At 36.6% G+C, this 26,725-nt stretch overlaps 1 protein-coding gene across 7 annotated transcripts in view; it reads left to right on the top strand.

Moving 5' to 3' along the window:
• Window positions 1–26,725, top strand: part of CBLB (Cbl proto-oncogene B) — a 134,283-nt gene that overhangs the window by 47,642 nt on the left and 59,916 nt on the right. For 5 of the 7 annotated variants that reach the window (XM_051780942.1, XM_051780939.1, XM_051780940.1 and 2 more), the window contains one exon: window positions 19,653–19,799. In XM_051780942.1, coding sequence (XP_051636902.1) covers window positions 19,653–19,799 — 147 coding nt within the window. Of the gene's footprint in view, window positions 1–19,652; window positions 19,800–21,786; window positions 22,749–26,725 lie in introns of those variants that run through there. The other 2 variants (XM_051780946.1, XM_051780945.1) reach the window with 2 other exon arrangements.

Here is a 26,725-nt window from a genome sequence, read left to right as displayed (position 1 = left end):
TTAGAGCAAAATTTAATGCCATAAAAACCCTAGAATATCTCAACCTTTATCAAAACCTGATGTTGTCCTTCTGGATTTGATATTCTCATGCATAACATCTGATTACTTTAGATAAAAGCTACAGATGTAATTTTATTTATAGTTCTTATATTTGTGTCATAGTTACATTCTGAGATAATGCAGTGTTTTCAACAGATACTGAAATGGCTCTGTGCTTTTGAGAGTGAATATTTCGATTTTGACACTCTAAAATTTCTGGTACGTTTTTATTAGAAAAGGTGCATGCTGAATTGTTTCTTGCCCTCTATTTAGAATCACAACCTGTTATTCCTTTACACTTCTTTTTCTTGCTTGCAGATGCTGGTATTCACAACTGAAATATTTTCTTCGATAGAAATGACCATTACAGAAGTTTGAGTGGAATCACCACTAACTTTTTCTTGTAGCTTAGTTCTGGTGTTTTTAGGCTTCCTTTTTAATTGACCAGGCACTTGGACATCTGCTGAGTTTCACTGTTGTCTGTGAGCCTTAAGAATGTTCCCGAGTCAGATCCCTGCTTATCAATTCTCCCTGGATGTCATTTCCATTCTAACACTGATGGCCATTTTTGTGTTCAGTAATAAAATGGGCTCTGACCGAGTTTTATCGACTTATAGCCGATACTTACCTCGCTCCTACTTGTAGCTGAAAAAATGTTTCAAGTCAGCTGAATAAATGTTAAAATGAATACAAGTAATCTAAAGAAAATACCAAAGGGCAGAGGTAAATGTGGTAAGCTAGGCAGATGATGTAAAGTTAGAAACAGAAGAGAATGTTATTTTTTTCACATAATGTGCTAATGTGACATTTACCACGCAATTTACCACATAGAAACAGCACGCTGTTTTTATTAAATGGATTTCAGGTAAATCCCACCATATATTGCATATATTCTTGATATTATGGTTTTTATGAATTTGGTAGTAAAAGAATCACCTCGTCCTGTGCAGTGAACCAACTTCACAGTCTTTAGTTCTCTGTTGAAGAGATTTTTTTGCCAAGCTGCATCATCTCCAGAGGGTGAATGATGGTGCAGAAGGGGTGGTAAGTGCCCCAAAGGTATTCCAGAACAAATATACTTGTTCTGATGGGGTTTCAGAAAGCCAATCCCCTCCCCTCCCCACAAGCTGAAACTTTTTCAGACATGGAGAAAACTAATCCCAGGATATCTGTATGAATAGTGAAGCATTGGATGAGGATTTTGGTCTTGGTTTTTGGCTTTCTGTCACTATTACTCTTTCAATTGATTGTAATGGAAGCTAATCATTATAAAAGTAGTTAAGGATTAGTAATTAGGTTAAGAATTTATTACTTGTTATCAGAAGACAGATAATAAACTGTGGAGTAATACTTGTGACCTCTCTCTCTTTAATCCCTGTTGTGCAAGAGGGGCAAGATTTCAGTTGATAGTGCTGGTGCTGCAGACTGTAGTCATTCAAGAAAATAGAATTTCTGTTTTTTATTTGAATCTATGAGATGACTTTGTTGTCGAGAGGGATGATAGGGGGTGCTAATAAAACTGATGGAAATTTGATGTGAGATATTTGCTTCACATAAAGCTCTGGTAGAGGCAGGGTACCTGCAAAGAATGCAAATTAATTCCTGTATACAAGGCACACTCTTTTAGTATTGGAGATGAAACCTTTCTTCCTTAATCTGTTGGACTCACAGATCTTGTGGCTCCCATTACAATAGTGTCACTTTGAGTTCTGGATCTCTGAATAAGTCCTTGCAGTGTGATAAATGTTGAGGTGTGATTGCATTTGGACTGGTGCTTCAATGACATATGTTGATGTTTGTAAGCTGTTACTACAGAAGTTGTATGGTGGTTTATATTCTGTGCCTTTCCATTATTTCAGGATTTCCTGAATTTGCAGGTTGAAAGAATCTTAACTTTATGGTGTCACAGAATGGTGTCAACTATCAGTCAAATTCCATAAGTTCTATAAAAGCTGCTTTCCAATGTTTTCCTTACAAATATTTGACCCAAAAGTTTTGCAAATCTTCAATTTTTAGACAAAAATAATTAGGTTGCCTGGTCTTGTTTTTGTTTGGTGGGGTTTTTTTGGTTGTTGTTTTTTTTTTTTTTTTTTTTTAACAGAGAAAGTTGTTGGGTAACCAGAGGGAAATTTCTGTCTTACCCTGAGTGGAAATATTTGCAGTTCTGTAGGTTTGCAAGATAGTATATATCTGAAGTAGTAAAGTGTAGAAAATTGTTATTAAAAAATGTGCTATGCTAATAATTCTTGAAACAAAGCATAAATATCTATGTTTTTATTATATTTTTAAGTCAAGGGAAGTCTTTTTTCTATGACAGTTCTATTACCTGGGGGAAAAAGCATAATTTTAGATCAAAGGCATTTAGAAATGTTCTGGGTTTTCCTTTCCTCTCTCTTTTTTTTTTTTTTTTTTTTTTTTTTTTTTCAGTTGTAGGGTCTCAGTGGGCCTTGCTTTCATGAGTTTTCAAAAATAAGCACACAGCAAGCTAGGTAGAATGTAGGCCATCTGAATATAGCACCAGATTTATAGTGGGATGAACGTTGTTTTCAGCCAAGACTTGTTTACAGCAGAATCCACTGAGTTCTATGAATTGACTGTGAAATTACTTCAGTACAGCTTGAAAGTGGGTTTAAGTTTCCCATATACAAATGGAATGGATTTTTTTATTTAATGCTTCCAGGATCTCCCCTTCTGTCTCTCTCCCCAGCCATGATGATAAAAATAATGATTGTGAGTACTTAAATACCTATTGTAGAGGGTTTGGTTGTGTTTTGCATGAGGAAGAAATGGTGGTATATGGTCATGGCATTAAACATATTGGCCCCAAGTCATAGGGAAGCAGTACCTGCATACTCACTTGTAACTGTACAAAGCTGGAATTGGTGATGTTTTACACTTGGTGGTGGTTAATTTGCACAGGCACAAGCATGGAAAGCTCGAACAGCACAGGACAGGCTCAAGTTCCCAGCCTGCAGCAAAATGTCTGTGACCTTACAGCACCTGCCTAGAGGGTCACACCTGTTTCAGAGAGATTCTCTGAAATGTTCTCCTTTTTGGCTGATTAAACTCTGTAGTTGGGGGCTCAACTCTCATCTGTAGGAAAAGCAGTCCCTCTCTTGAACACGTTCCTATTGCTTCATTCAACTTTACCATTTAGTGACCTGAGAGTTTAGATTTGCAATGATTTATTTAGGATTGCCCTTTCTTCCAGAAGGAGCTTTGTTGTCCCAGTGGCATTTTGCTTAAACATGCTGTTAAAAACATTTAAGAAAAGCTAGAGCAGACTCTTCAGAATTAAGTACTTTAAAACCATTTTCTTATTTCCACAGTTGTGATTCTTTGAGTAAATATTGCAAATTGAAGCTGCTGCTTAGCACAGTCTCAATCCAAAATAATTTACATTGTTCCTAACATATACTAAGGGCTTGCTTTTGGGAAGAAATAGCTTTCATATTCTCCTAAGAGAGTTACGTGCAACTAGTGTAAGATGTTGATGAACTGCTCAGTGTTAGTACATTGTTGCTGTTATTACTAGACTCTTTCTTTGCAGCCAGCCTATAGAAAAAGCAAGAAATGCTGCTCTTCACATACCTTGGACTGAAATAAACTTTTCAGATATACTGAGGTCTTACTTAGCTGTTGAAATCAAAACTTACTGTGCCTTGTTAGTCATGAATCTTCTGTTACTAGCAAGTGAACCTGCTGTGGATTATGTGTGCAGTTAAGGTGACTAAACTTGGAGAAAAATGTGAACTATAAAGTTCCGAAGGAAGAATTAGAAACATAGATTCTCCACTTTCATTTCTAGCTTTTTATCCTTTTCTGATTTTCAGCTTTCGAAGGGTTTTATTGTATCCTTCTTTTGATCCCCACCTTTTTAAAATGCATTTTTTAATGTCCTGCTTATTTCCTCCTTCTGCTGTTTTTCTCTCAATACCTTTTCTAGATCTCTTTACCTTTTAATTAACGTAATGGCAAAAAAAAAAAGTTTCTTCTGGCTAGCTAATCTTTTAATATTCTCGACTTAAGCAATGAGTCACTATGACAATACCAGTCAGGCTTTTTAATCCTCAGGCTCTTTGGAGAAGTATTTGGGAACTTTTGTGTTCAGGGTATTAACGTAGAGTAAGGTTCTTTCACTTCCTAAATATTTACTGTGATCTGGTGGGATTTAGCCTGGTATGAGAGCACGTGAGTGCAACACGCTGGATGTTTCATGCTTTGCTTCAGTCTTTTCCATGGATGAATGTTCTGTAAGAGAATACCCTATGTCAGATACTGCTTTATCTCCTGTGCTAAAGAGGGGTCTCTCCCTTGTGGGGCAGTGGAATGTGGCTTGGTGGGTGGGAAGCAAGAAGCCCCAGGAAAACTATTCGGCCTCTGCCTTCTCTGTTTCCCCTTTCCTGTCTGTCTGCCACGGTCTTTCCTCTCTCTTCTCTGGGAGCTAGAAGAAAAATTTACTTTCAGCCATTAGGGAATAGGAGGAGTGAAGAAGTACTGTGGGACTTCTGGTGGAAACTGGTGTACAGGGCGTTGCTTTTTCTGGGAAGCTGTCCAGGGACAGGGCAGGCTGTGTAGGGACATGGGGCACAAAAACTCTCAAGAACACTGTCTTTTTTCTGATACAGATTGAGATGTTTTTAAAGTTGGCTGCACAAGCTTCTCCAATATTAACTCTTGTAGTTAGCTGTAATAGTTCTTATTTTGATAATGACTTTTTTTTTCAGTCTTTAGTTGATAGAGGCCTTGTAATTTGTTTGACTGTTAAGATCATATGATAGCTATTGATCACAAGTATTTGTTATAGTAACTTAGATATGACTTATAACAACAATAGTATTTATGGCAGCCAGTACATGTCAGATGTCTCCTACATGGGATAAAAACTGCTGGTGTGGGTGAAAGTGGTTTCCAACACCAAATACGCCACACCATGCTCTTTGTCCAAGGATATTTCAGACTGTGCCAAACCTCAGCAGGCCACCTGCCATGGTAGCTGGTGCTCTGAGCTTCCCAGAGATGGGATATCACTTCAGATATAAACAATCGTCTTATTAATAACAGTATAAAAGGATAATTAAATACATGGTATATGTTGGGAGTTAGTGCTTCTTTCCTATCCCAGGATGACTGTCTGAAAAAACAGAAGTGGAAATATGTTTTCGACTGTGAATATTTTAGCCCAGTGGTTCTTAAGAATGTATATATATTTAAATTTAGCTACAGCATTCAAGTAATTAGAGGAATTGAAATGTTGGCTCCACAAACTAAAGGACACTAAAGATAGTATATACAATTTCATATGATCTTAATATAAGTATTTTCAGGTGGTGAGAATTTGCCAGGATATATAGCATAGTGATTTTAAGGAAAAAGTGATTAGAAATTTACAGCTGGATTTCTTAGTAGCCTGAGATTTTTGTTTGTTTCAAGTTGTGTCTGCTGTTCTTACTTGCTATTCTTACAAACAGGACTTGAAATGCTTAGGTGCTTGAGAGAATACTATTGTCTTTAGTTTTACATTCCTGTTTGAAAGCAATTTGTTTTCAGAGGTTGGTTGATAGTTCCAGGACTCCATAATCACATAAAGTTTTTACTTTTGCCAGTAGCAAAGTGAACTGTATTGCTAGGCAAAACTGCACAAGTGTTTAGTCTCCGGGGAATAAAAATCGGGTGTGACTGTTAGAACCTTCATGCCTTAAAAGCTATTTTTACCAGAAGGAATTTTAGCTTGTTTTATTTCCAGTTGTGATTCTATTCATGTGTGTTGTTCCAATAGCTTGCATGTGATAAAATTTAGCAGTGAGTAAAACAGAGATTTTCGCATTGTTGTTTCAAATTTGAGTGTTTCCACTCCAGCTGTGGTGTAGTAACCTTTTCTTATCCTGTTTGGACTCTTGCCCTTTATGAGACTCTTCATCTCGTTTTAGGAATGCTATCTTAATTGACTCATGCTGTTGAAGCTGACTGTCTTTGAAGACATCTGTGATTCAACTTCACCATCAGCTCTCTTAACACTACTCACTTCTCCAGGGTTGGCAAGTGCCCTTCTTGGTTCTTGTTGCATCTGTCATTTTAAGGCACAGAATAGGGCTCTGCTTCTCATCAGCCCTGGTACTTCTCTCAATCTTTGCCTCATGCAGTATTACACCATCACCTGCCCTTTCCTACTGCCAGATCTTGCCAGGCCGCCTTCCTGGTGGAACACAACTGCACTTGTGATACAGGCTGCCTTTTGGGCAACTTCAACTTTTCAATCTCAATTATGGCGGTGAAAAAGAGTGATTGTCAATTTGTAGGGTGCTTCCATTTACCAAGGCATCTGAAGTTGGTTTATGAGCAATAAGATATTAAAAGTTCTGTGCAATCAAATTGAATGAGTGAAATAAGTGAACTTAAGAACATAGGGGGTACCCTATAAACCAAGTTCTTAAATACCTTGTTTTGTTTTTAAGATAGACCCAGATCCGAATCAGTATAGTCGTTCTTGTTTTCTGTGGTGAGGATGAGGAGGATACCCTAAGGAAGAATAAATAAGGCAAACATTTAGTTAAAAAATTTAGTTTAGTAACTGTAATAATATATATATAAATATAATAATTAAAAAATTAGTTTAAAAATTTAGTTCATTTCCCTAGTACTCTCCCAGCCTTTGGTCATTTTTAGCTAAGGATTTCCTGTTGTGTTTTGTTACTCCAGTAACCTTCATTGAAGCTGCTCTTCCCGGTGTTTTCCCAGTTTCCCCTCAAACCTATTTAAACTTACCTCCAAAGTATCCTTACGCAACAACTTCTGAGGATCAGGGATTTTTTGAGCTTGCTTCCTGTCAGCTTCATTAGATGTTCTAGTTACTGTCAGTCCTCATCCATCTTCCTTATGCCACTTGCAATTTATAGACATCTATCAGGGTTACTCACACAAGGTGAAAAGTCCCAGCATACTCATTTCCTCCTCAGTTTGTAGACATTTCTTTCTTTTGATAATCCTTGTTGTCTTTCGATGTATCTCTTACATATTTGGTTTGGTAAGAGGTGACTGTGATTCCATATGGTGGTATAATTGTTTTCTATTTTGTTCTCTGTTCTTTTGCTAATAATTCATAATATTTGATCTGGTTTTTATTGCTGATGAGCACTGAGCAGATGTTGTCATGGAATTACCCATCATAATTAAAAGTTTTGCTTCTGAGAGGCAATGGACAGCTCAGAGCCTGACCTTTTGTACATCAGACTATGATTATTTTTTCAGATACATGATTTTACCTTCTCATGTGTCGAGCTTCATTTTTGTAGTTCAGTCACTCTACAGCTATTTGCAGTTTTTTGTCAGTCTTATAGCCTTTGAATCTCTTAATGAAATTTGCAGACTTGTTTGCCTTGCTGCTCACTGCTTTCCCACGAATGTGCTGAGGAGAGCAGATCCTTGCGTAACTCAGGCAGTACTTCCCTCCATGTCGAGCAGAAGCCCTTAATACCTGCTCTCTGCTTCCAGGTTTTTTTACACCAATTATTTATTCACTCCAGACCATCCCACTTAGGTCATGACTATGCAGCTTTCTTTAAAACATTTGATTGTCTCCCATATCGAAGTGTCCATATATGAAAATACTACCACTAGTTGAAAGCAGTGGGGGATGACCCATGTTCATAAATGTAGTCATTGAAATAGAATAAGCTTATTAATGTTGAAAGGGGGAAAAAATTTAACTAGCAGATCAGGGTATAAATGTCTTCATTGGTTACTGTACGTTAGACCAAAAAAAAGAAAGTAATTTTTTGCAAAGAACTTTTCAATCTTTTTTATTTTGTTCTCTTCCTTTGCTTCTCATGGGAGATAAGGAAGGAAGAAGCAAAAGGCTTTATTTTGATTTGTATGGATACCTTCTGTTTGGAAATTTGACATCAGTACTTCCTGAAGGTAAAGATTCTGTCTCAGTTTTCACAAAAAATATGCCTGCCTGTCTAACTATATCCTTAGATTTTTTTAGTGCCTGCCTTTACCCTGTCCAAATTACTCATTCAAGTATTTCAGCCAGTTCTATTTCTTTTCTAGTTAGTATGAAATCACACATCTTGTTGTAAAGAGGAAATCTATTAGACTTTTCCCAAGGTCTGTGCTGTAATCCCAGCTGGTGCCAGATTGTTCCTAGTTGTCCTGTTAGATATCCGCTGACCTGATCCTCGTGGGCTGTAAGTACATATAGCATCAGGAAACTATTTCAAGTAGCAATTTGGAACCAAGTATTTGATATTTCTTTCCTTGCAAATTCTGTACAGATAAAGTTCCTAACACAATGTGGCAGCAATGTATCTGGTTTTAAATGGGTTAGATGTGCTCCTGATATTTGAGAGGATAGGAAGCTGATTGCCTCAGGGTATATATGAAAGGGAATAGGGTAGATTTGTGTTGTTTACTGTTCTGGCCAGAGATAGTAGCTTTCTTCTCTCAGTGAAAGTCACTTTACATTCTCTCAGTAAATAAAAACACAGTGATTGTTCTGAGACCCACATACAGTTTCAGTACTTCATATATCTTGTTTTGTGTTTTTCTGTGCCTTATGCATTTCTGCGACACTGCTTAGCTATGCAACACAGATTTTTGTTATCTGAATGTTGCAAACAAGCTGCATCTCAGCACTAAGTAATGTTTAAATCATTTTCAGTGAATGGTTTCAGGTGAATTTGATTAAAGTGCATCTGAGAAAATGGAAATTTTTATTTTATGTTTGATAGGAATTCAATAACTTGAGATGTGGTTTGAAGGCTGATTATTATACTTTGGTGGGTTTTGTAGCGCTCACTTGGATTTCCATTTTGATAAACACCATGTTTTCATGTAAAATACCTAAAATACCCTTAGAAAGCTTTAATGACAATGCTTAGAATGCTGTAATGCATGTCTGCTTACATGAAATCTCATTTCAGGGCTTAGGGTCAAAATTCTTATTTTTATATATTTGAAGGTCTTTGAAAAAATATATTTGTTAAAATATGTAGAGTTGGAGAGTTCATTTACTCGTTAAATGATGGTATTTTTGACAGGAAGATACATGGCATGAAGAGGGTTGGTTTTTGTAAAAAAATGAGTTCTGCTTTTAATGAGGGGCTCCTACCACTGCAACAGAACAAATAATAGAAGAAATTACGTACAAGAGTCTCAAAAAGTAAGATCCAAGGACTTAAGAAAAAGTTGAGTTCTAGGGCGAAATGTGCAGCTCAGTATTGTCTCTTGATTGAGTCTCAGAAGCAGCTCAACCAGGAAAATTCCCTTTTGGCCAGTCTTAGGAATGGTGGAACAGCTTGTTGACTTGCAATATTATTAACTTGCACTCAGTGGAAATCACATGTGACACAGCAGGTAATAGGCACTGCTGGAGGTTATGGCACTTTTAAAAATAATCTGAAAAAAATACAACAGTTTGATACTTCTATACACTCTATAATACATGAAAATAAATGCTAAGTTATTTTAAAATTTCCATTCAAGTTAGTTATCTGTATCAGAAGATAATCTGATCAGTAAAAATACTATTACACTTCTTGCAACTCATGAAACCAAATTAAAACTGGAAAGGTAAGATATCAAAAGGATTGCCAGGAATAAGATTCTGTGTGTGACCATGATCGGTCCCTGTTGGATTTGTAAATTGTGACTGTCTCTAAATACAGTATGAGATTTTTTTTATTCCTTGGCACTGTTGTCTGGGTAGGCCTGAATGCACAGGATAGATGTTCACTTAGCAACTGTAAAATACATACATTCGTTCCTGGTGTCTGATACATCTCCTTATAGTTTAATTTTTTTCATGCCATTCAGACTCTTCTCTAAAGTGCTGGCCTTTTCTCATGGGCTTTCCTATGCTGCTCTGCATTATTATACCTTTTAAATCAAGTTTCTCTTGAGTTCTGTGTTACCATCTATTTCTTTCCATCTCCCTTCTCTAGCTTCTATCTTCTTTGCTCTTGAATCAAACAGCTTGTCTTCCTTTCTGAGTTCATTGTGGGCTTCACTGAGAGAAATGGAGAAGAATTTTCTTATCCTACCCTCTTTGGTATTAAAAGCCCTCTACTTAAGAGTTAGAGTTGTGTTCCACAGCTGCAGGCTAGCTCAAACTTAAGTTGTTGTCTGCCAGTGTTTCATGTGTAGTTTAGTTAACTGTATCTAAATCAGATACTAAACTGTAGTTTAGTTGACTTAATGTGAGCTGAAGATTAGCAGCTGAGAATTTTGAATTTACTTTTGGGCCCTCTTGGACAAGATTTCCCTCAATTTCATCATTTTGCCAAACTCGTGTAAATTTTCCCAAGATTATTGGGAGGCACATATGATCCAAAGACCATTTCCTGTTAAATATCAGAATTGGAGTTTGAGAATTATGTGTATGAAAAAAGGCATATATGCACATTAGTTTTAATGTCAGCGAAAAAGATTACCAGTCCTGCTTTCAGAAATGGCTGAATTGTGTTGCAGAATTTTTCCACAGTCAGTGAGTATGATGAGAGCATAAGCCTGAAAAATTTTGGATTAACCCTTTTAACAATCAGAAAAATTTGTCTTCATAAGGAACCATACTGTTGCAGAATTCAGTAGGTTTTGAATTTAAGTACTTTGTATTGGGATCCTCATTACTATGGTGTCTCTTTTTAGTTTATTTTACTTAGAAAACATCGTAACAGCATCTTTTAAGGTGGGGTAATAGAGTCTAAGTAGAAAATTCTAAAAGAACAAGCCTGCAGTACACGTTCTGGACTATTGCTGTGTAGGAAAATAGCATACCACAACCCCTTAAAGTGAAGCATTATCAGTTTGCTGCTCGAAGAGGAGGCAGAGGGGGATGCAAAGAGATGTACTCAGGGTGCTGTATGGCACACATGTTTTGTTGGTGTTAGCATCTCACAACCACTGAGTTTCCTGAGTTCTTGCATGACAGCAAACTAGATGAAGCGTGACACAGAACTAAACCACTTTCCTTTGCTCATGCTAGATTGCTGTCAAGCGGATAAAGGATTTAGTCACATCAGTACCTCCTTGTGCCCTCCTTGGCCTTTGGGCTGCTGCGTTGGCTGTGGCAGGATTTGTGCCAAACTCAATCTCCTATCCCTTCCAGTCACTTGAGTTGCTCCATGTATAGAAGTGTCTCTTTTTGCACCTAGCTTTGCTTAGCCTGGCACCGTCGTGCTCTATCCATGGCATGGATAATCTGCAAACCAAGTAATCTGTACAGGAGTTAAGAGGGTGATGATTATATGGGGAAATATTAACACCTGTTGGTACTATCAGTTATACTTCTAGTACATGGATAATATGAATTACAAGGAGTGATCTCACTTTGCAATGCAATTCAAGACATTTGCTGGCCTAATCAGGTACTAAAAAGTTACACCAACCACCCCTATGCCTTTAACACTGCTTATTTTGGCCATGTGTTCTTTTGAATATTCCTTCCACTTGAAGAAAGCTTTGGAAGATGATGAAAAGATGCTAATTATGTCTTCCTTCTTTCATATTACTTCACTCATGTTTTTTTAAAAGTTTTACGTATTTGTGTATTCAGTGGCTTAATTCAGCTTCTCAAAGACAGGGTTCACTGTTGTGCCTGAGGAATTCTGCAACATCTGTAGTTTCATTTATACATACAGATATTTGGCTTTACACTTAAGTTGGTGTTCAGTTAATAGCATTGGATCTTGGCAGACAAAGATGTCTGGAGGAGGAGGATGGAGGAAGCAGAACAGGGCTTGAACAACAGGTTGATACTGATGAGTGGGACCACAGTGCAAAAGCAACTGACTGTTAAAAAGTAGTAAATAAAACTGAACAACCAGTGTCTGACTCTTCTTTTAAATCTCTGTACGTCAGATTAAGTATTTTGAATAACGTATTTTGTAAGGATGATCTAGTAGCTCAATTAAAAATTTTGGCAGTAAAATCAATAAATTTGTTAGCTCTTAGTTTATGTGGCTACTTAAAATGTCATAGGATTTACTGTCCTTCACAAAATATACTTGTAAATATTCAGATCAGTTTTATGCAAATTCCTTTCAGAGAGTGGCATTCTCTAGAGACTTTTTTGGGTAACCCCTGTCCTTTTGCATAAGTAATTACAGATAATAACTATTTATGGGGACAACTATTAGATCTTCAGCTTGTCAACAGACCTTTTTCCATTTTTGATGGCTCACATTCAGCTTTATGCAGACTGTATTTCCTGTATTTCTTATTCCTGCTAGCACTCCTTATATTTTCATTTCATGGATATATTTGTTACCTCACATACAGGAGTGCTAGTGAGGAAAGAAATTAAAATGCTTTAGGAGTACCTTGAGACATTTATGTGTGTGGATAACTGTCCCTTGGACAAAACTGGAAGTAGTGAAATTTTCAAAACTTGGGCTGTAAAGCCCAGCTGATGAGTGCTGTTCATGACTGCTGCTGTATGGAGCATTTGTTTAGCAAAAAGCAAATGTAATCCTTGGATAGAACTTTGCTTAGGAGGTGGTGGTGGTGCATTGGCGTGCTAATTCATGAATGAAAAAGTAGACTTATCAGTCTGTAGAGAGTGTCATAGACTGGGAGAAACCCTACCCATTTTCCATCCTTTGTATTTATATTCTATATTCTTTACTAAGCCATTGTATATTAAGTTCATTCTTTGTTTTTGCATAAATAGGGCAGCAAATATCTACTGTAGAAGCAATGGCAGCTGATAAGCAGTTTCAAAAGATGGAATGAAATCTTGAATTCTTCTAGCATTGCCTGTCTCCATTTTGATACTCTTCTGGTCTTTAAAATATGGGAACAAAAGGAAGGTGGTGGAAGTTGGTGTATCAATGTGAAATGATTTTTAAGTATAGGGAAAGATGGAGGAAAATTCAACATTGTGATCAACTCTCTTTGTTTTTCCAAACATCCTTGCCCACATTTTACCCAAAGTCTGCCATTTCTTCTTTTAGGTATCCATTGTGAATAGCACAGCTGGAATAGAGATACACAATACCCCTTCAATCTGTAGATGGGAGGAGAGGAATTGAAGGAAGGATACTGCTTTCCTACACAACAATAAGCTCAACTTCTCCAGGATTCAAGGAAAAGTAGTAGTTGCCTCCAGCTAGTTTCTTACAATTTTATACTTGTTTTTCATGTTTATCATATAATAAACTTAATTATTAGCTGAACCTCACCATGTTTAAGGCGGTTTTTTTAGGTTTCGTTTAGGGGGAGGAGGCTTACAGATGAGAAATACTAAAACACAGCGAAGTTGAGTTAGTTGTATGTGTTCCTTCCATGAGTCAGCAGCACAAGTAGGAAATAGAGCTCATGATTATTCTTAGTCCCAGGGATATTTCATCCCAAGAATAGGCTCATATACTTTGGTCCCTGAACCTGAACAATACCCTGTCTTTATATAGCTTTTAAAAATAATCATGGCACAGAAGCAGAGTTGAGCTGATTGCCAAATAGGATGGTAGGCAGTTTTTTCTGTGCAAGCATGTTGACAGGAACCTTTGGTTTCCTTTGTTTCCTCTGAAGTGTTAAGGAACGCTCCATTGTTAGTGCTCCATTGTCTGACTGTATTCTACACCTGTAGGTTTCTAAAGAAGTGTTGGGGAGGTTTTTTGAGGGTTGGTTTGTGTGCTTGTTTTGTTGTTGTTTTTGATTTGTTGTAGTTTTGGGGGGAGAAGTAGTTGGGAGGGGTTTGTGATGTTTTTTCTTTTTTTACTATTTCTTTTTCCTTTGTTTCCTGTGTGTGGAAGGGGAAGTTCTGGAGAAGGAAGGGAGATAAATGAGTCAGGGCTATACTGGATTCTCAAGAGTAAACTGCTAGCAGCATATATGATTGTTAGTCATGTTCCTATGTCTCCTAGAGATCTTCAAAACTTCACATATTTCTTCAGAATTTTTTCTGTTCTGTGATTTGTCCTGGACTTAATGCATAATAATAATTAATGGCAGAAGTATAGTATGTCAAGGGGCTTTATGGGCAGCTATGATTTTCCTCATAGTAGCAAAATAAAAATGGGAAGTAATTTGGAAAGGTTGGGGTTTTTTTTTTTCATACAGTGGAAACCTAGGTCAGAAAATATAAATTATGAACTTTGGAGAGCTCAGAACATGGGTCTCTGCTTCTCTCCTTTGTACCTGAATCAAAAGACTCTCTTCTGTTCCTTTAGATTAGTAATATGTATTTTGGAAAATCTTTGAATTATACCACAACTTGAGCATATGAATCAGAAAGCTGTTCTGAATATAGCTAATTATGTGAAATGAGCTCTGTACATATGCTTTGGATTTTGAAGCTTTAATATTTGGTGGGGATGGATTTTTTAGAAGTTAAAATAAACAATTCACTTTATGAAATTCACATTTCAGACTTTGTTTTATCTTGGTTCCTAAGCAGTCATGATTTGCAGTTTTGCCAGCTAACAGAAGTGTCTTTGTATAATTATTCTAAATAAGAAATAGAGGGGAATTATGTGTTGTTTAGTGATAGTTTGGTGTATGTTTGTGTCAGATCTTTCTGGAAATATTTTTAGCTGTCAAATGGATTTTATTCTAGCCCTAAAGACTGTTTTTCTGTGCCAGATGATTAAGTTATATATTATGATCTTGGAAAGTTTTGTTTATTACAGCAGGTGGTTGTTTGACAAAGTATATCTATATGGATGCAGAAAGATTAAGGACTTACTAGAGCAATGAAGAAGGAAATCCAGCAATAACCTAATTTTTGGAATGACATAAATAACAGCAAAGGCATGCAGTCAGACTTTTCTTCCAGACTATGTTTTTCCTAGAAATATTGTAAAATAATTTTTTTTTGTGGTCATAGTAATATACAGACATGAAAGTAGGAATGATATACCCTTGTAGGATGTAAGTAGGTTTATGCATTTTCAAGTAGTTGTGTGAATTACAAGTATGTATTGCTAAAATGACTTTGTCTTGGTGACTGTGAAATCCAGTAATTCTGAAGGATCAGGGAGGTCACTTTGTATATTTATGTATAGGCTGCATATTTGGAGCTCTCCAAATTTGGAGTTCTCTGAGCATCTTACTCTGTTCATCCACGTATGGAGGCAGTACAGCCTGGACTCAGGTGTTCCTCCCACCTCATAATTCAGGCCAGTGGCAGAAGGGAAGTGACACTGCCTGATTCCCTGTGCAGTCCTATTTGCTGGACCATTTTGCCTTCCAACAAGTAAAATTAACTTCCATACAGTGATTATAAAATTGACACAGACAAATCTTATCTGTCTTATTGCATGCTGATCGTGCTTTACTTTCCCATTTAGCAGATCCAGGAAGGTAGGACTGCTTCAGGCCTTTTACTAGGTGCTGCTGCTCTAGTGTGGCTGGGATGTTGTAATGCTTCCATTATTAAGCCTTGTTTTCAAATTGCATGTGACTGATATTTGAGAAGTCCTTCAGTTATTAAATCTTTGCATCCTAACCCTCTCCCTGCATTTGAAGAGAAAATTGATTCAGAATATAAAAATCTCCTGAGTACTGAATAAACTCAAAACTCTTGTTTTCAGACTTTACTGTCTGAATTTTAGAAATCTTACTGATTAGGTATAACTCCAAAAGACACATTAATTTTGTAATTAAAAAAATGCATCTTCTGATTAGACAAAAGATCTTTACTGACTCAGACTTTTACAAGTTTATACTAAATAAAAATTCAGGTTTTAATTTTTGTGTCTCGTGTTCTGGGGTTGATTCAAACCATGTTGGTTCTTCAGTAGATCTGTCATGTGCAAGCAGGTTTGTCACCAAATCATAGACTATGACTGAAAAAATGGTAGTTCAGAAATCAAATTCTGCAAGGGGTTTGAACTGTATGGCATCAGTTTGACTTGGCAAAACAAAGGTAACAAAATCTAAGCATGAATCCTAGGAAAAATACCAACTACAAGGTGTTGAGTATGTTGCAAGTAATATGGAAGAGATCTACACCATGTTACATTAAATGCAGTTAATATAACATCATTTAGTGTGAAAATATTCTTGTATTTTACTACAGTAGCTATTACATTGTGGAGAATGATCATCTCAGTTCACTTTGGTATAAAGCAGTGTTGCTTATTTTTAATTTTGGAAAGAAAATGCTTTTCTCATCAGCATAAAATCCATTCTCTACAGATAAAAAGGAGATCTCTATGCTCTCTTCCAGGCCTAGCACAACTAAGGAAAGAAATTCAACCTCTAACTTGCTCCCGGTTGCCAGTGAAATTATATTAAAATTTTAGACTCTGAAGGCTGGCTGCTGAGACCTTAAAGCCATTGTTTCTCTATAATTTGGATATCACTTTTTTGAGCTGTAGCTCCAAGGTGATCTCTTAAGATATCTCTCAGTTGCTGGAATCTAGTGAGTCAAAGGGTCTCTCAGGAGCGTGTATCTGTCTGCTCAACTCTTCTGTGACACTGGCCTGTCAGTACTATTGTCCCTTTGCCACTTCATCAGACTTTAATGTGACCAGAAGAAAAGCCTTTGTTACTGCAAGAGGTACAGACTGAGGTGATCAAGATTGGTTTCATTTCAGCTTGGTGGTAGGAATGAAATCTAAAATAGGTGCTCAGATTGAACAGTTCTTTGGCTTCTGTTAGAATTCTTTACCAAAATGCTGAAGCTGATTGTTTTAGTTGTTTTGTTTTGTTTTTCAAATAAATGGGACTTAAATACCTTGTCTTACACTTATGAATGGAAAATAAGATGGAAAATTTTTGACATTGCTTTGTCCTTCATGTGGGGGGAAAGAAGGGAGTCATCCTAACTTGAAAAGTGGGGCTGCGCAGACTGCCAAATGGATAAAGTGCAGTATGTGCTTCCTGAGGTGTCCTAGGAAAGCCCCTCCCCAAGACCTCAAAAGTACATGTGCTGAAATGGATGGACATCTTCAGACAAGTGAAAGGCATGGACAGGGAGACTCACTGGCCTACCCCAATGGCATCCTCTCTGTGCCTTGTATAATTCTTGAAAATCATGTCTGAAATCACTACACTTTGTATCTTTGTCTCAAGAAGGTACTGAGATCTGGTATAACATAAGCATATCTAAGCAAAAATGGTTCATTATGTGCTTTGCTGTTCTAAAGGAAACAATATATAAGTGAAAAATTAAGACATGATTTATCATGGCTATTTGATACCAAAGAAGGACTTGAGATAATCATCTGGTAGAGTAAGAATCAAAGTTAGGGAGAAAAAACCAGATACCCTGCCTATAAATTATCAAGAATGTGCTATTTTCTGCTATGTGTACATGCTACAATATATGTTCAAGCACAGATAAGGCTCTAGTTGGTTTCAAGTTTCAGTTTTGCAGTCAGATAAAAAGAAGGTATCTTAGTTTGATATTAAAACATTTTTTCTTGTTTATACAAAGGCAAACAAAAATAATTTTACTTTTTTTCCTTTCTTTATGATCTTGTATAATGCAACAAAAGTGTATTGATGCACTTAGTGACTGGTACCGTTCAAAGAGGGAAGGAACAGGCTTTGTGATTTAGATAGAACCATTTGGATGCTTCTCTATACTGTGCATTTGCTGTCCAGATCCTACCAGCTGTTGGTTCTGGTCATGTACTGTGCAGTTATACCTAACAGGCAGTGCATCTGCACGGACATGTGCATACAGACACACAAAGTTCCCTCTGGGCAAGGAAGTGCCCCAGATGGCACCTCTTTGTGACTTCATCCCCTAATTCACTACAGGGCTTATGAGTCCAACAAGCTCACTGGGTGAATTTGTACCTGAAAAGAACCCCTGCAGCACAGTGCGTTAATGTAGAGCATTAATTGTACCAGTCAAGGCAGAGCTCTGTTCAAACTTGCACTGAGTCATGTTCCCATCTGTCCTGAGTACAGAAAGCTTCTTGTTTAATCTTGGGTTTAAGGCAGGCTGAGGAAGCCACATTAAAATAGCTATTGCTTGCTCCTTTGCATCAGGCTTGAGTTCTGAAGAGTAAAATAATAAAGAACACGTGTGTTTAATTAAAGTACAAAGGAAGTAGGAAGGGGGATAGCAAGGAACAAATCCAGAAAATAAGGAGTTATTGAGCATCATAATTACAGACATCTGATTATACTGGAGAAATTAAAGGACTCTGAATGAATTAGCCCTGCAAGCATTCTTAATCTTGAGGGGAGGGAGAGTGTATTCATCAGGGGTTGCTTTGTTTGTTTTAAATTACTTATGTTTTCAAAACAGCAATCTTTATCATTATTTTCTTGGTAGTAAAACCTATAATAAAATCTGCAACACAGCTTCCGCAGGAATCTCTCTTATAAGTTCTCAGATTTAGTTGAAATAATTACTGCTTCAGTGCTAAATTGAGTGTTCTTTTAGGAAGATCCAGGAAATATGTTCAACTGTTTTTGAGATTCTGAGCGTTCTGAAAGCTATTTAGTGTGCATGTGTAAAACAGTCTGTCTTAATCTGTCCATGTGATTAAGAAGTTATAAATTTGAATTTATTTAAATATTGTCTTTAAGCAGTCTATAAGTTACATGATTGATATGCATTTTAATGTGATTTTCATTAAATTGTTTGAGGCATTAAGTAGTATCTGAGATGGTGAAAGAGAATGGGCCTGACATACATGCAGCACTTATAACTCAGTAAAATACTCCATTAAAAGAATACAAATCCTTCAGTCTCGTATGTAGTGTCTTTTTCATGTATTAGCTGGGAAATACCCTTTTTTTACTGCAAGGAGCATCTAAAGATTCTCCAGGCATAAATTCTCATGAAGTTTGCTTTGTCCTTCTCTCTTGTCTCCTCACCATCTCCCACAGATTTTTTCCATACAAAAGGGTGATTTGTATTTAAGAATTCTGGGTTCTTTGCATTATACTAAATGAGATTTCTGTGTCAAAAAAACTAAATAATTTTTAATTAATTGATACAAGTCTAGAAAGCTTATGTAACTGAGCTGATAGCAAAGAAGCTGGATTTTTGTTTCTAACAGGCTAGCGAAAACTAAAAGCGAGTTTTAACTAAAGGGAGAACATTTAAAAGGAGAATAGGAAGTAGGTGGAGTTAGAGAAAGCTGGAAAGAAAAAAAAAAAGATTAAAACTGTCATAGGACAAGGGAGTAAATCTAGTTCTGTGCTGTGTTTATATTTCTAGACACCTGGACTGAAATAGGTTTGATGTCACATACAAGACTGTAGTTTGTATTTTTTGGGTGCATGTTTTTGATTGGGTTTTTTGTTTTTATTTGCTTGATTGAGGGTTTTTTAATGTATTTGCTGCCTAATTAGTGTAAATTCTTGTTTCTGCAATGATGAAATGAAATAGAAACACACAAGCTTAATGCACAAGAAAGGTATCTGAATATGCAGTTGAAAACTCAAATCCGTTCTGTTGCCAAAGAAATGATTTTATATTCATGAAGACTTATGATAAATACATCCTCAGAAGCACATGGAAACACAAACTACTGTTTTGTATTTCTTTGTGTTTTCAGTTGAAACCTCAGTGTTTTTCTTGTGTCAATCAGTGATTATTACAAAAATATGCAGAATATATGAAATACTGAAAGATTGATTAAACTTATTCAGTTCTAAGGATTTGATGTGATTTTTTTTTTCCCCCTCTGTTATATCCACAGGAGAAACTTGACAAAGCTGTCTCTCATCTTCAGCCACATGCTAGCAGAAATCAAGGCTATTTTTCCAAATGGCCAGTTCCAGGGTGATAACTTCCGTATCACCAAAGCTGATGCTGCAGATTTCTGGAGGAAATTCTTTGGAGAGAAGTAAGTAGTAACAGTTTGCCAAACCCTTAATTCTTTCTACTCATAAACATGAAAAATAATGAACTTTTCAAAAACCCGAATAATGGTTCTAAGTATGTTAGTGGGCATTTTAAAAGTAATTTCTCATACAAGTCTTTAAATTAGCTGAAATGGCTACATTCATTATTATAAATTTTTTTTTCGGTATTGTGATTCACTTAAGGGATGAATAAAAACATATGGGCAGTTCTGTCAAGGGTACTTATGCTCAGTCCTATGGCACAAAGTTTATTTGTTCCATTCTCTGGTGAAGATAATACATTGCTTCCACAAAGTATAGGACAAATCATGTCCTTTCATATTACATATTTATCCTACAAATAAAAGCTCTAAAGTCTGAATTAGGATTTTGATATTAGTTTCATGGACAGTATGTTTCCTTATCCCATCTTTAACTTTCTAACTACTACAGTATTTAGTGGAATGAAATGTGTGGAGTGTGGATATGTGAGTCAATCCATATAGCAAATGCAATAGTGAAAATGTAGAAGTAGGCAGATGTTGTGTTCTTGGTTTGTTTCTGGAAAAAGAAGTTTAATTTATGATACACATATAGGCTAATACAAGATGTGTAGCTTGTTCACTTTATCATATGGAATGTTTGTAAGTATAACAGTGGCATAAGGGGATTGCCAGAGGCAGGATGTTTGTGTATTTTACATTATAATAGAGCAGTCATTATGGTCATCAGGTCTGACATCTTGCACAATGTAGGCAGAACAATTCCTGCAGTAATCTGTTGCATTTTCTGAGCATGAACAGCTCTTTAAAATAAATCTTACATGCTTTATTTAGAATACCAGCGTAGTAGATTGGCACTTCTGCAAATCAGTTCTTTTCAGTGTGAATTTACAACAGTTTCACTTCCATGTCTTTTTTGCTAGTCTAAACACACCTACTGCTAGCTTTTTACTTTCTGGTTTCATGATAGTGTTGTCTGGTAATTTCATTCTTCTGACAAGTTTCTTTCCTGTGTAAATAATATTAGAATGTGATTAAGTTGCTATATCAGTCTTCTTTTTTATTAGAGAAAAGGAATCTGACCATGTTTTGTGTGACCCATTTTAATGTGAATATCGTTTTCAAAATATCTGCAAAAGTTCAGCTATAGTCTTCTGAAGGATTAGTTTACATGACATGTAGGGCTTTCTATCAGATGAGGCTTTTAAAAAACATGTCAGTCAAAAAAAGAAAAACAGGATCTTTGAAAAAAATGACTAATGATCATGTTTGTTCACTGTTTCTATTTCTCTTCCTCTCTTTTTACCCCTTGCTTAGCAACTCTGAGAATGAAAATTTCTTTGTGGTCCTTCTCTTTTCCTGTTGGCCTCTGTCCTTGAATGACCTTTACCAGCTGTCTTGATCACAAATTGCATTTCTGTCACTGGGATTTACAGATCTCATCTTCAAGCTGCTGTTTCTGTCATTTTGTCTGAACCAATTTCTTCAGCTCCCCTATTAACTATGATGTTCCTCTTTGAGTTTCTTGACTAACTTCCACTGTCAGTGGGAGATTCAAGTGCTTTTCTTCCAATGGTTCTGCCAGTTTGCACTGGGAGATAACACCACAGCAGATAGGTACTTGAGGTGTCAGACAGTGGGATACTGTAACATATTAGTATGTTTTTATCACAACAGGGTTGGTAAGAAGAATTTTTCAACTGCATCGGTTCATCTGAACAACTCTGCTCTACCCTTGTCTTTCTCTTACTGACACTTGACTCTTGTTTTCCCTAACTCATTCCTTGGAGCTCTTATTTCTAATACTTTTCAGAGCCTCGGAGGTCTTGCCATGCCTTTTCTAGGCCTTGTTTTTTCCTGCTTATTCAAATTTCTGTATAGAATGCAACTTTAAATGTGAACTTTCAGTAGTAATCCTCTGACCTACTTCATTCTCCTATGTGTACTTTGATAGGGTTTTGTGGGGGCTTTTTTTGTTTTATTTTACTTTTTATGTTGCTGGGTTTTGTTTGTTTGGAGGTTTTTGTTTGTTTTCATGGGGGCACACCTGTACATGACAGGCACGTGGATGTTTGGGTGGGGTATTTTTGGTTTGGTTTGGGTTGGGTTTTTTTGTTTGGTTGGTTTTTTGTTTGTTTGGTTTTTTTATTGTTTTTTTTTTTTTTCTGGTTAAAATCAGGAATGTTTAGGAATCAAGGCAGTTTGGGAACATCCAGTTAATTACATATGTAACCTTGGTTTTGTAGTATAGCCTGGAAGTTTTTTGGGTTCTTTCTGGTCAGGGGCTCTACTTTCAGACTAGGTAAATAACCACTGTCACTGATGTTCCCAGATCTTTTCTAATAAATTAAGCTGTTTTAGTTACCTGTCTTCTAAGCAGTGAACAATAGACTGTGCTTGGCAGCCTTGCAGTTATCTCAGGTTTAGTTAATTGTGCTTCAGTAACTGTAAAACATGTAACAACATGTATGTCAAATAAACAGATGAGAAAAAGGTTTGTTTGGCATTATGTTTAATCCCTTTATTAAACAAAATGCCTGAAGCTTTTTAAACATTAATTATTTTCTAATCCATTTAGAAATATAGGCAGGTATGCCTGTAAGCCACATCCTTTTCAACGGGCCTGGTACGACAAATTAGTTTGCAAATATACTAGTATCACTTCCCTAGAAGCAGAGCCTGCATAAAGATTTTGGGTGTTGCAAACAACTGATAAAATCTTTTTCTAACCTGGCTGTCTAAAGGTAGGCCCCTAGGAGTGTCTGACACCTTCAGCTCTAGTTAGGTATGCAGTGCAGTGAGGGAATACAGAGAGGAATTATACTGTTTGTTCCCTGGCTGCGTCTCTATTTTACAGGGCAAGCCTGGACTCCTCACTTGTTTGTGAAAAGCAGCACTTACTTTGGGGGCACTAAGTAATGCAGCTCAAGATTAGAGCATAAATGAAAAGTAAGTTGTGTTGGATCTTGGCTTCTGATGGGTAAACTGCAGCACAAGATATAATTCTGATGGTCTGATAGGAAGGATGGAATTTAAACTGTTAGATTAATTTATGCTTTTTTTTCAACATAACATTATTGTGAAAATGATCTTCCTGTCTCTAAACACAATTAATTGGAAGCTTTTATGTAATCAATTTTCTGTACTGAATTCTTTCTGAAATATTTGAATTGTTTTATTTTTTAATTTTAAATATTCTAAATAGCAAGAAGCTTATAGATAGTCATTTGTATTTTTAAGTGGACTGTTTGGCTTTCCATGTTTTAAAATGTGACTTACAGTTCCATTTATAGAAAGCAAAATGTGTAATTTGCTGAGGAATAAAATCCAAAAGATACCGTTTTCCTGATTCCAGTTTGTAGTTTAAAAAAACAGATTGATTTCGTCCATTACCGTTCTCCAGTGAATGGGGAACTTTTAATTTTGTTGGTTACATTTGTCTGTCTGAGCACTTGCTGTAAAATTGTGCAACTGTAATTAAGTTTATTCATCCTGTTATTAATAAGTGTCATAGGATGCAGTCCTTTTTGTTTTTAATGCTAGTCAGGTGTATGTATGAAGCCATATGCATGGCTTCAAACTCATGAGCAAAATAAATGTCTAGGCTATTTCAAGTCTTCGATCATACTTAAGCTGATCTTTTAATTCTTGTAGAAAACAGAGAAATGGAACTCAGCAAACAATTTGAACGGCTCCCTCAGAGCAATGTGCAAAGATAATCACACATTTTGGGCTTTCAAATACTTCCTAAACTTTCACATTCACGGTACACCTCTACAAAACTTCTAGATAATGTCAGTGGCTAGAAAAGCTTGTCTGGTAGAGAATGCTACGTGAGAGCAACAGATATATTGATAAGGGAAATCATCAGCCCTCACATAGGCAGACTGTAAAAGAAGCAAACAGAACCTTTACAACCGTGAGGTTTTTCCAGTATTGCAAGTTTCAGAGGAGAGAGGGAAACCTTGGAAGTTATAGGATGTTTGGTAAGGATCTGGAGAGATTAATATGCGGTTTAGGAATGTATGGCATGGGAGATAATGAGATCTGGCGATAACAGCAATAGGAAGAAGGAAAAAGTGAAGGAATTGATTTCTCTGCAAGGGCAAAGTAGAGTAAGTATCCAAATTAGGGGATATGTGAGGAGTCATTCAAAAGGCTGAATGACTGGAGTAGGCTCTGTCTGGCATTTTCACAGGCTATGAGAGGAGAACCTCTTAAAGTGTATAAAGAACCTGGCTGAAAAAGAACTAAGGAATAAATTGACACAAGCTTTACACCATGGCAGTTAAGGTCAAAACTTTAGATTAAGACCTATATCAAGAAAGAGCTTGGCAGTGTCAAAAGGAGGAAAACAGTGAAATTGAGAAGATGTGATTTTTTTGGATTTGTCCTGATTGCTAGAGTACAATTACTGGAGCAAGTGGGTTTAGTGGAGTGAATCTTCACCCATGGTTTAGCATTATAGTTGTGTTTAAGCAATTGCTAGTTAATGTACAGCTAAACTGTAATGTTAAACAGAACTGTGAAATTGTAAGGCATGTAATCAGCAGTTACATTTGTTTACAGATACTTTAGTAAACCCCAGTGGGTTGTAAATATGCATATAAAATGTAATCTGATAGCATCTTCATTATCCATATTTTATTACTGTATAGTGCTTGATAATTTCCCCTGATTCCTCACTCACTTTAATAGCACCTTACATCTTTTACTAGTTTTCTGTTCTGAGTAAAAATGTGCAAAATACCACTGGGAGCAATCCTGAACTGAAAAGGAGAGTGGGTGAGATGACCTAAGAGATCTTTCAGCTTCTGAATTTGAAAGCTACAGTGAAGTCATGCAGGGCTTGGTAACTATTGAAATTTGTGATTTGTGGCTGTCTTTGTCTTGCAGAATGAATCACCGGCAAAATGTCAGTGTTCTTAGATTTTCAATTCTCCGTAGTTATACCATTTATTTTAACTTTTAAGCTTTTATTCCTCATTATGGAACTTTAAAAATTTTAAAGCATTTCTGTTATTGTTGCCAGGTAAATTGATTTCCTCCCACCTTTTAGTTTCTGCAAAAATAGAAATTCTTTCACTGCTGGGGTCAAAAACATTACTATTTTAATGCTCCTATACTTTTTTCCAGATGAGGCCTGAAATTATTTATCTTTTTTATTGGAGTTTTTGAAAAACTGTGGCTATTGATTTCTCAGTAGCAGTTAAACAGTGTATTTCAAATCAATATTCTAAACTTTGAGTACTTGTGGTTCTGCTGTGGTCAGTGCTTTTTGGCTCAGGATAGGACAGTCATAGCCTCAGTGGCTTGAGTTCAGAGAAGCAGCAGTAAAGCAGGCAGACCACAATGCACAACTTATCTGACAGCTAAATGTTTTCAAGTTAGAGAGACCTCACATAAGCTAAATTTTAACACCTTGTTAATCCCCTTAATTTATTACTTGATTTTCTGTTCTTGCTACTGATAGTGCCTGAGAGCCCAAGTGTTACCTGAACGCTGTAAAAATACACTGAAGAGTTGATCCTGGCTCAGAGAGCTTCAGATCTGAGTAGGAACTGAAGTGTAAAGGGAAGCCAGAGACAAAGAGAGATTAAAGTGGAAGAGGCAGTGATCCAAGTGCTGTCGTCTTCGTCACCATCAAGAAGGTGTTTTGGCAACAGAAACTTTTAAAGAGAAGGATGTAAACAGGAATGGGGCATTTGGAGTGTGATTCCTTTCTCCGCTGATCAGTAGCACAGGAAATAAGCTTATTGATATGCTTGTTTAAACTTGAGCTAGAGACAGAAAGTACTGTTCCCTGGGTGCTCGTGAGACACAAATCTCACTAGACCTTTTTCATACAAATGCAAGATGAATAAGTTTGAATAAGAAGACAGATAATACTATAGAGAAGAGCTAGTCAGTGAAAAGTTGTAAGATAGGATTAAAAAACAGAGAAGGACAACAGTCTTCCCAGCTATTCTGGGTAGCTAAGAATTTGGTGAATTGCATGTACAAAAGATAAAGAAAAGAAACTTGTAATACTTGGCACACAAGATGGTGAGACAGGAGAACAGATTCTCAATGGATAGGCAGGAGAGGCAGTGTTTTAAGTATAAAAGCATGTGCAAAAATGCAGTGTTCTTTGGATTTGTTGTTAGACATCAGACTTGGAAATGTATAGATAAGTGTATCCTGTTGGGGACACTTCAGGAAATGCAGACTTCTGCATCTCTTAAGGAACTTGCTATCTCTCCAGCAATGTCCCGTTACACAGCTTTGGAAGTGGATTTTTTTCTGTGATGTATTTTCCCCATTTCATAAGGCTCATTTTTTCTCTTTTACCTTCTCTATTCTCTTGCTAGAGTTTTTTTTGGGTTTTTTGTTCTGAATGATGTCACTATTTAATGACTGTATTGGCACTATATGGCAGAATTCCTTTTTTTCCCCTTAGGATTGAACTTCTCAAGCCTTCTGTGTGTCAATTATTTACTCTACAGTTCAGAAGCAGTGAAAACATGTGGCCTCCCACTTAAAACTGAAACAGCAGTCTTAAGAAAATGCTCTGTTCAGTGGTGATAAATCAAAATCCACGTTGCTCATTGCAGACTTACAAAGAATGTTGTTTCTATCTGGGTCAGTATTTGCTTGAATATTTTTGAGTTTGCTCTGGATACAGTAATGGCCTTTTCATGTTGTGTTTTCTGGCAACATTTGAGAAAGTCTCTTGCAGACGAAAATGTTCACTGTAAGTTTAAGTTGCACAGGTACTGTGTTTACCTTCTTAGACATTCTTGTGGTCTGTTCTGGTTCAAATGGAAGCAGTGCCACTTGACATTCCAGAGTAGCTGCATCTCTGCAGTTTTACTCAAGTGCTGTACTCTGCATGCTCAGAAAATATTTGCTTTCTTTCCAGATTTATTTTAGTGTATTTTGCTTTT

Source organism: Manacus candei, unplaced genomic scaffold (assembly GCF_025592945.1).
Source record: "Manacus candei isolate 608988 ecotype Guabito, Panama unplaced genomic scaffold, ASM2559294v1 h1tg000014l, whole genome shotgun sequence".
Classification (NCBI taxonomy): domain Eukaryota; kingdom Metazoa; phylum Chordata; class Aves; order Passeriformes; family Pipridae; genus Manacus; species Manacus candei.
Note: the sequence above shows the minus strand (reverse complement) of the source record. Positions and strands in the feature narration are given on the sequence as shown.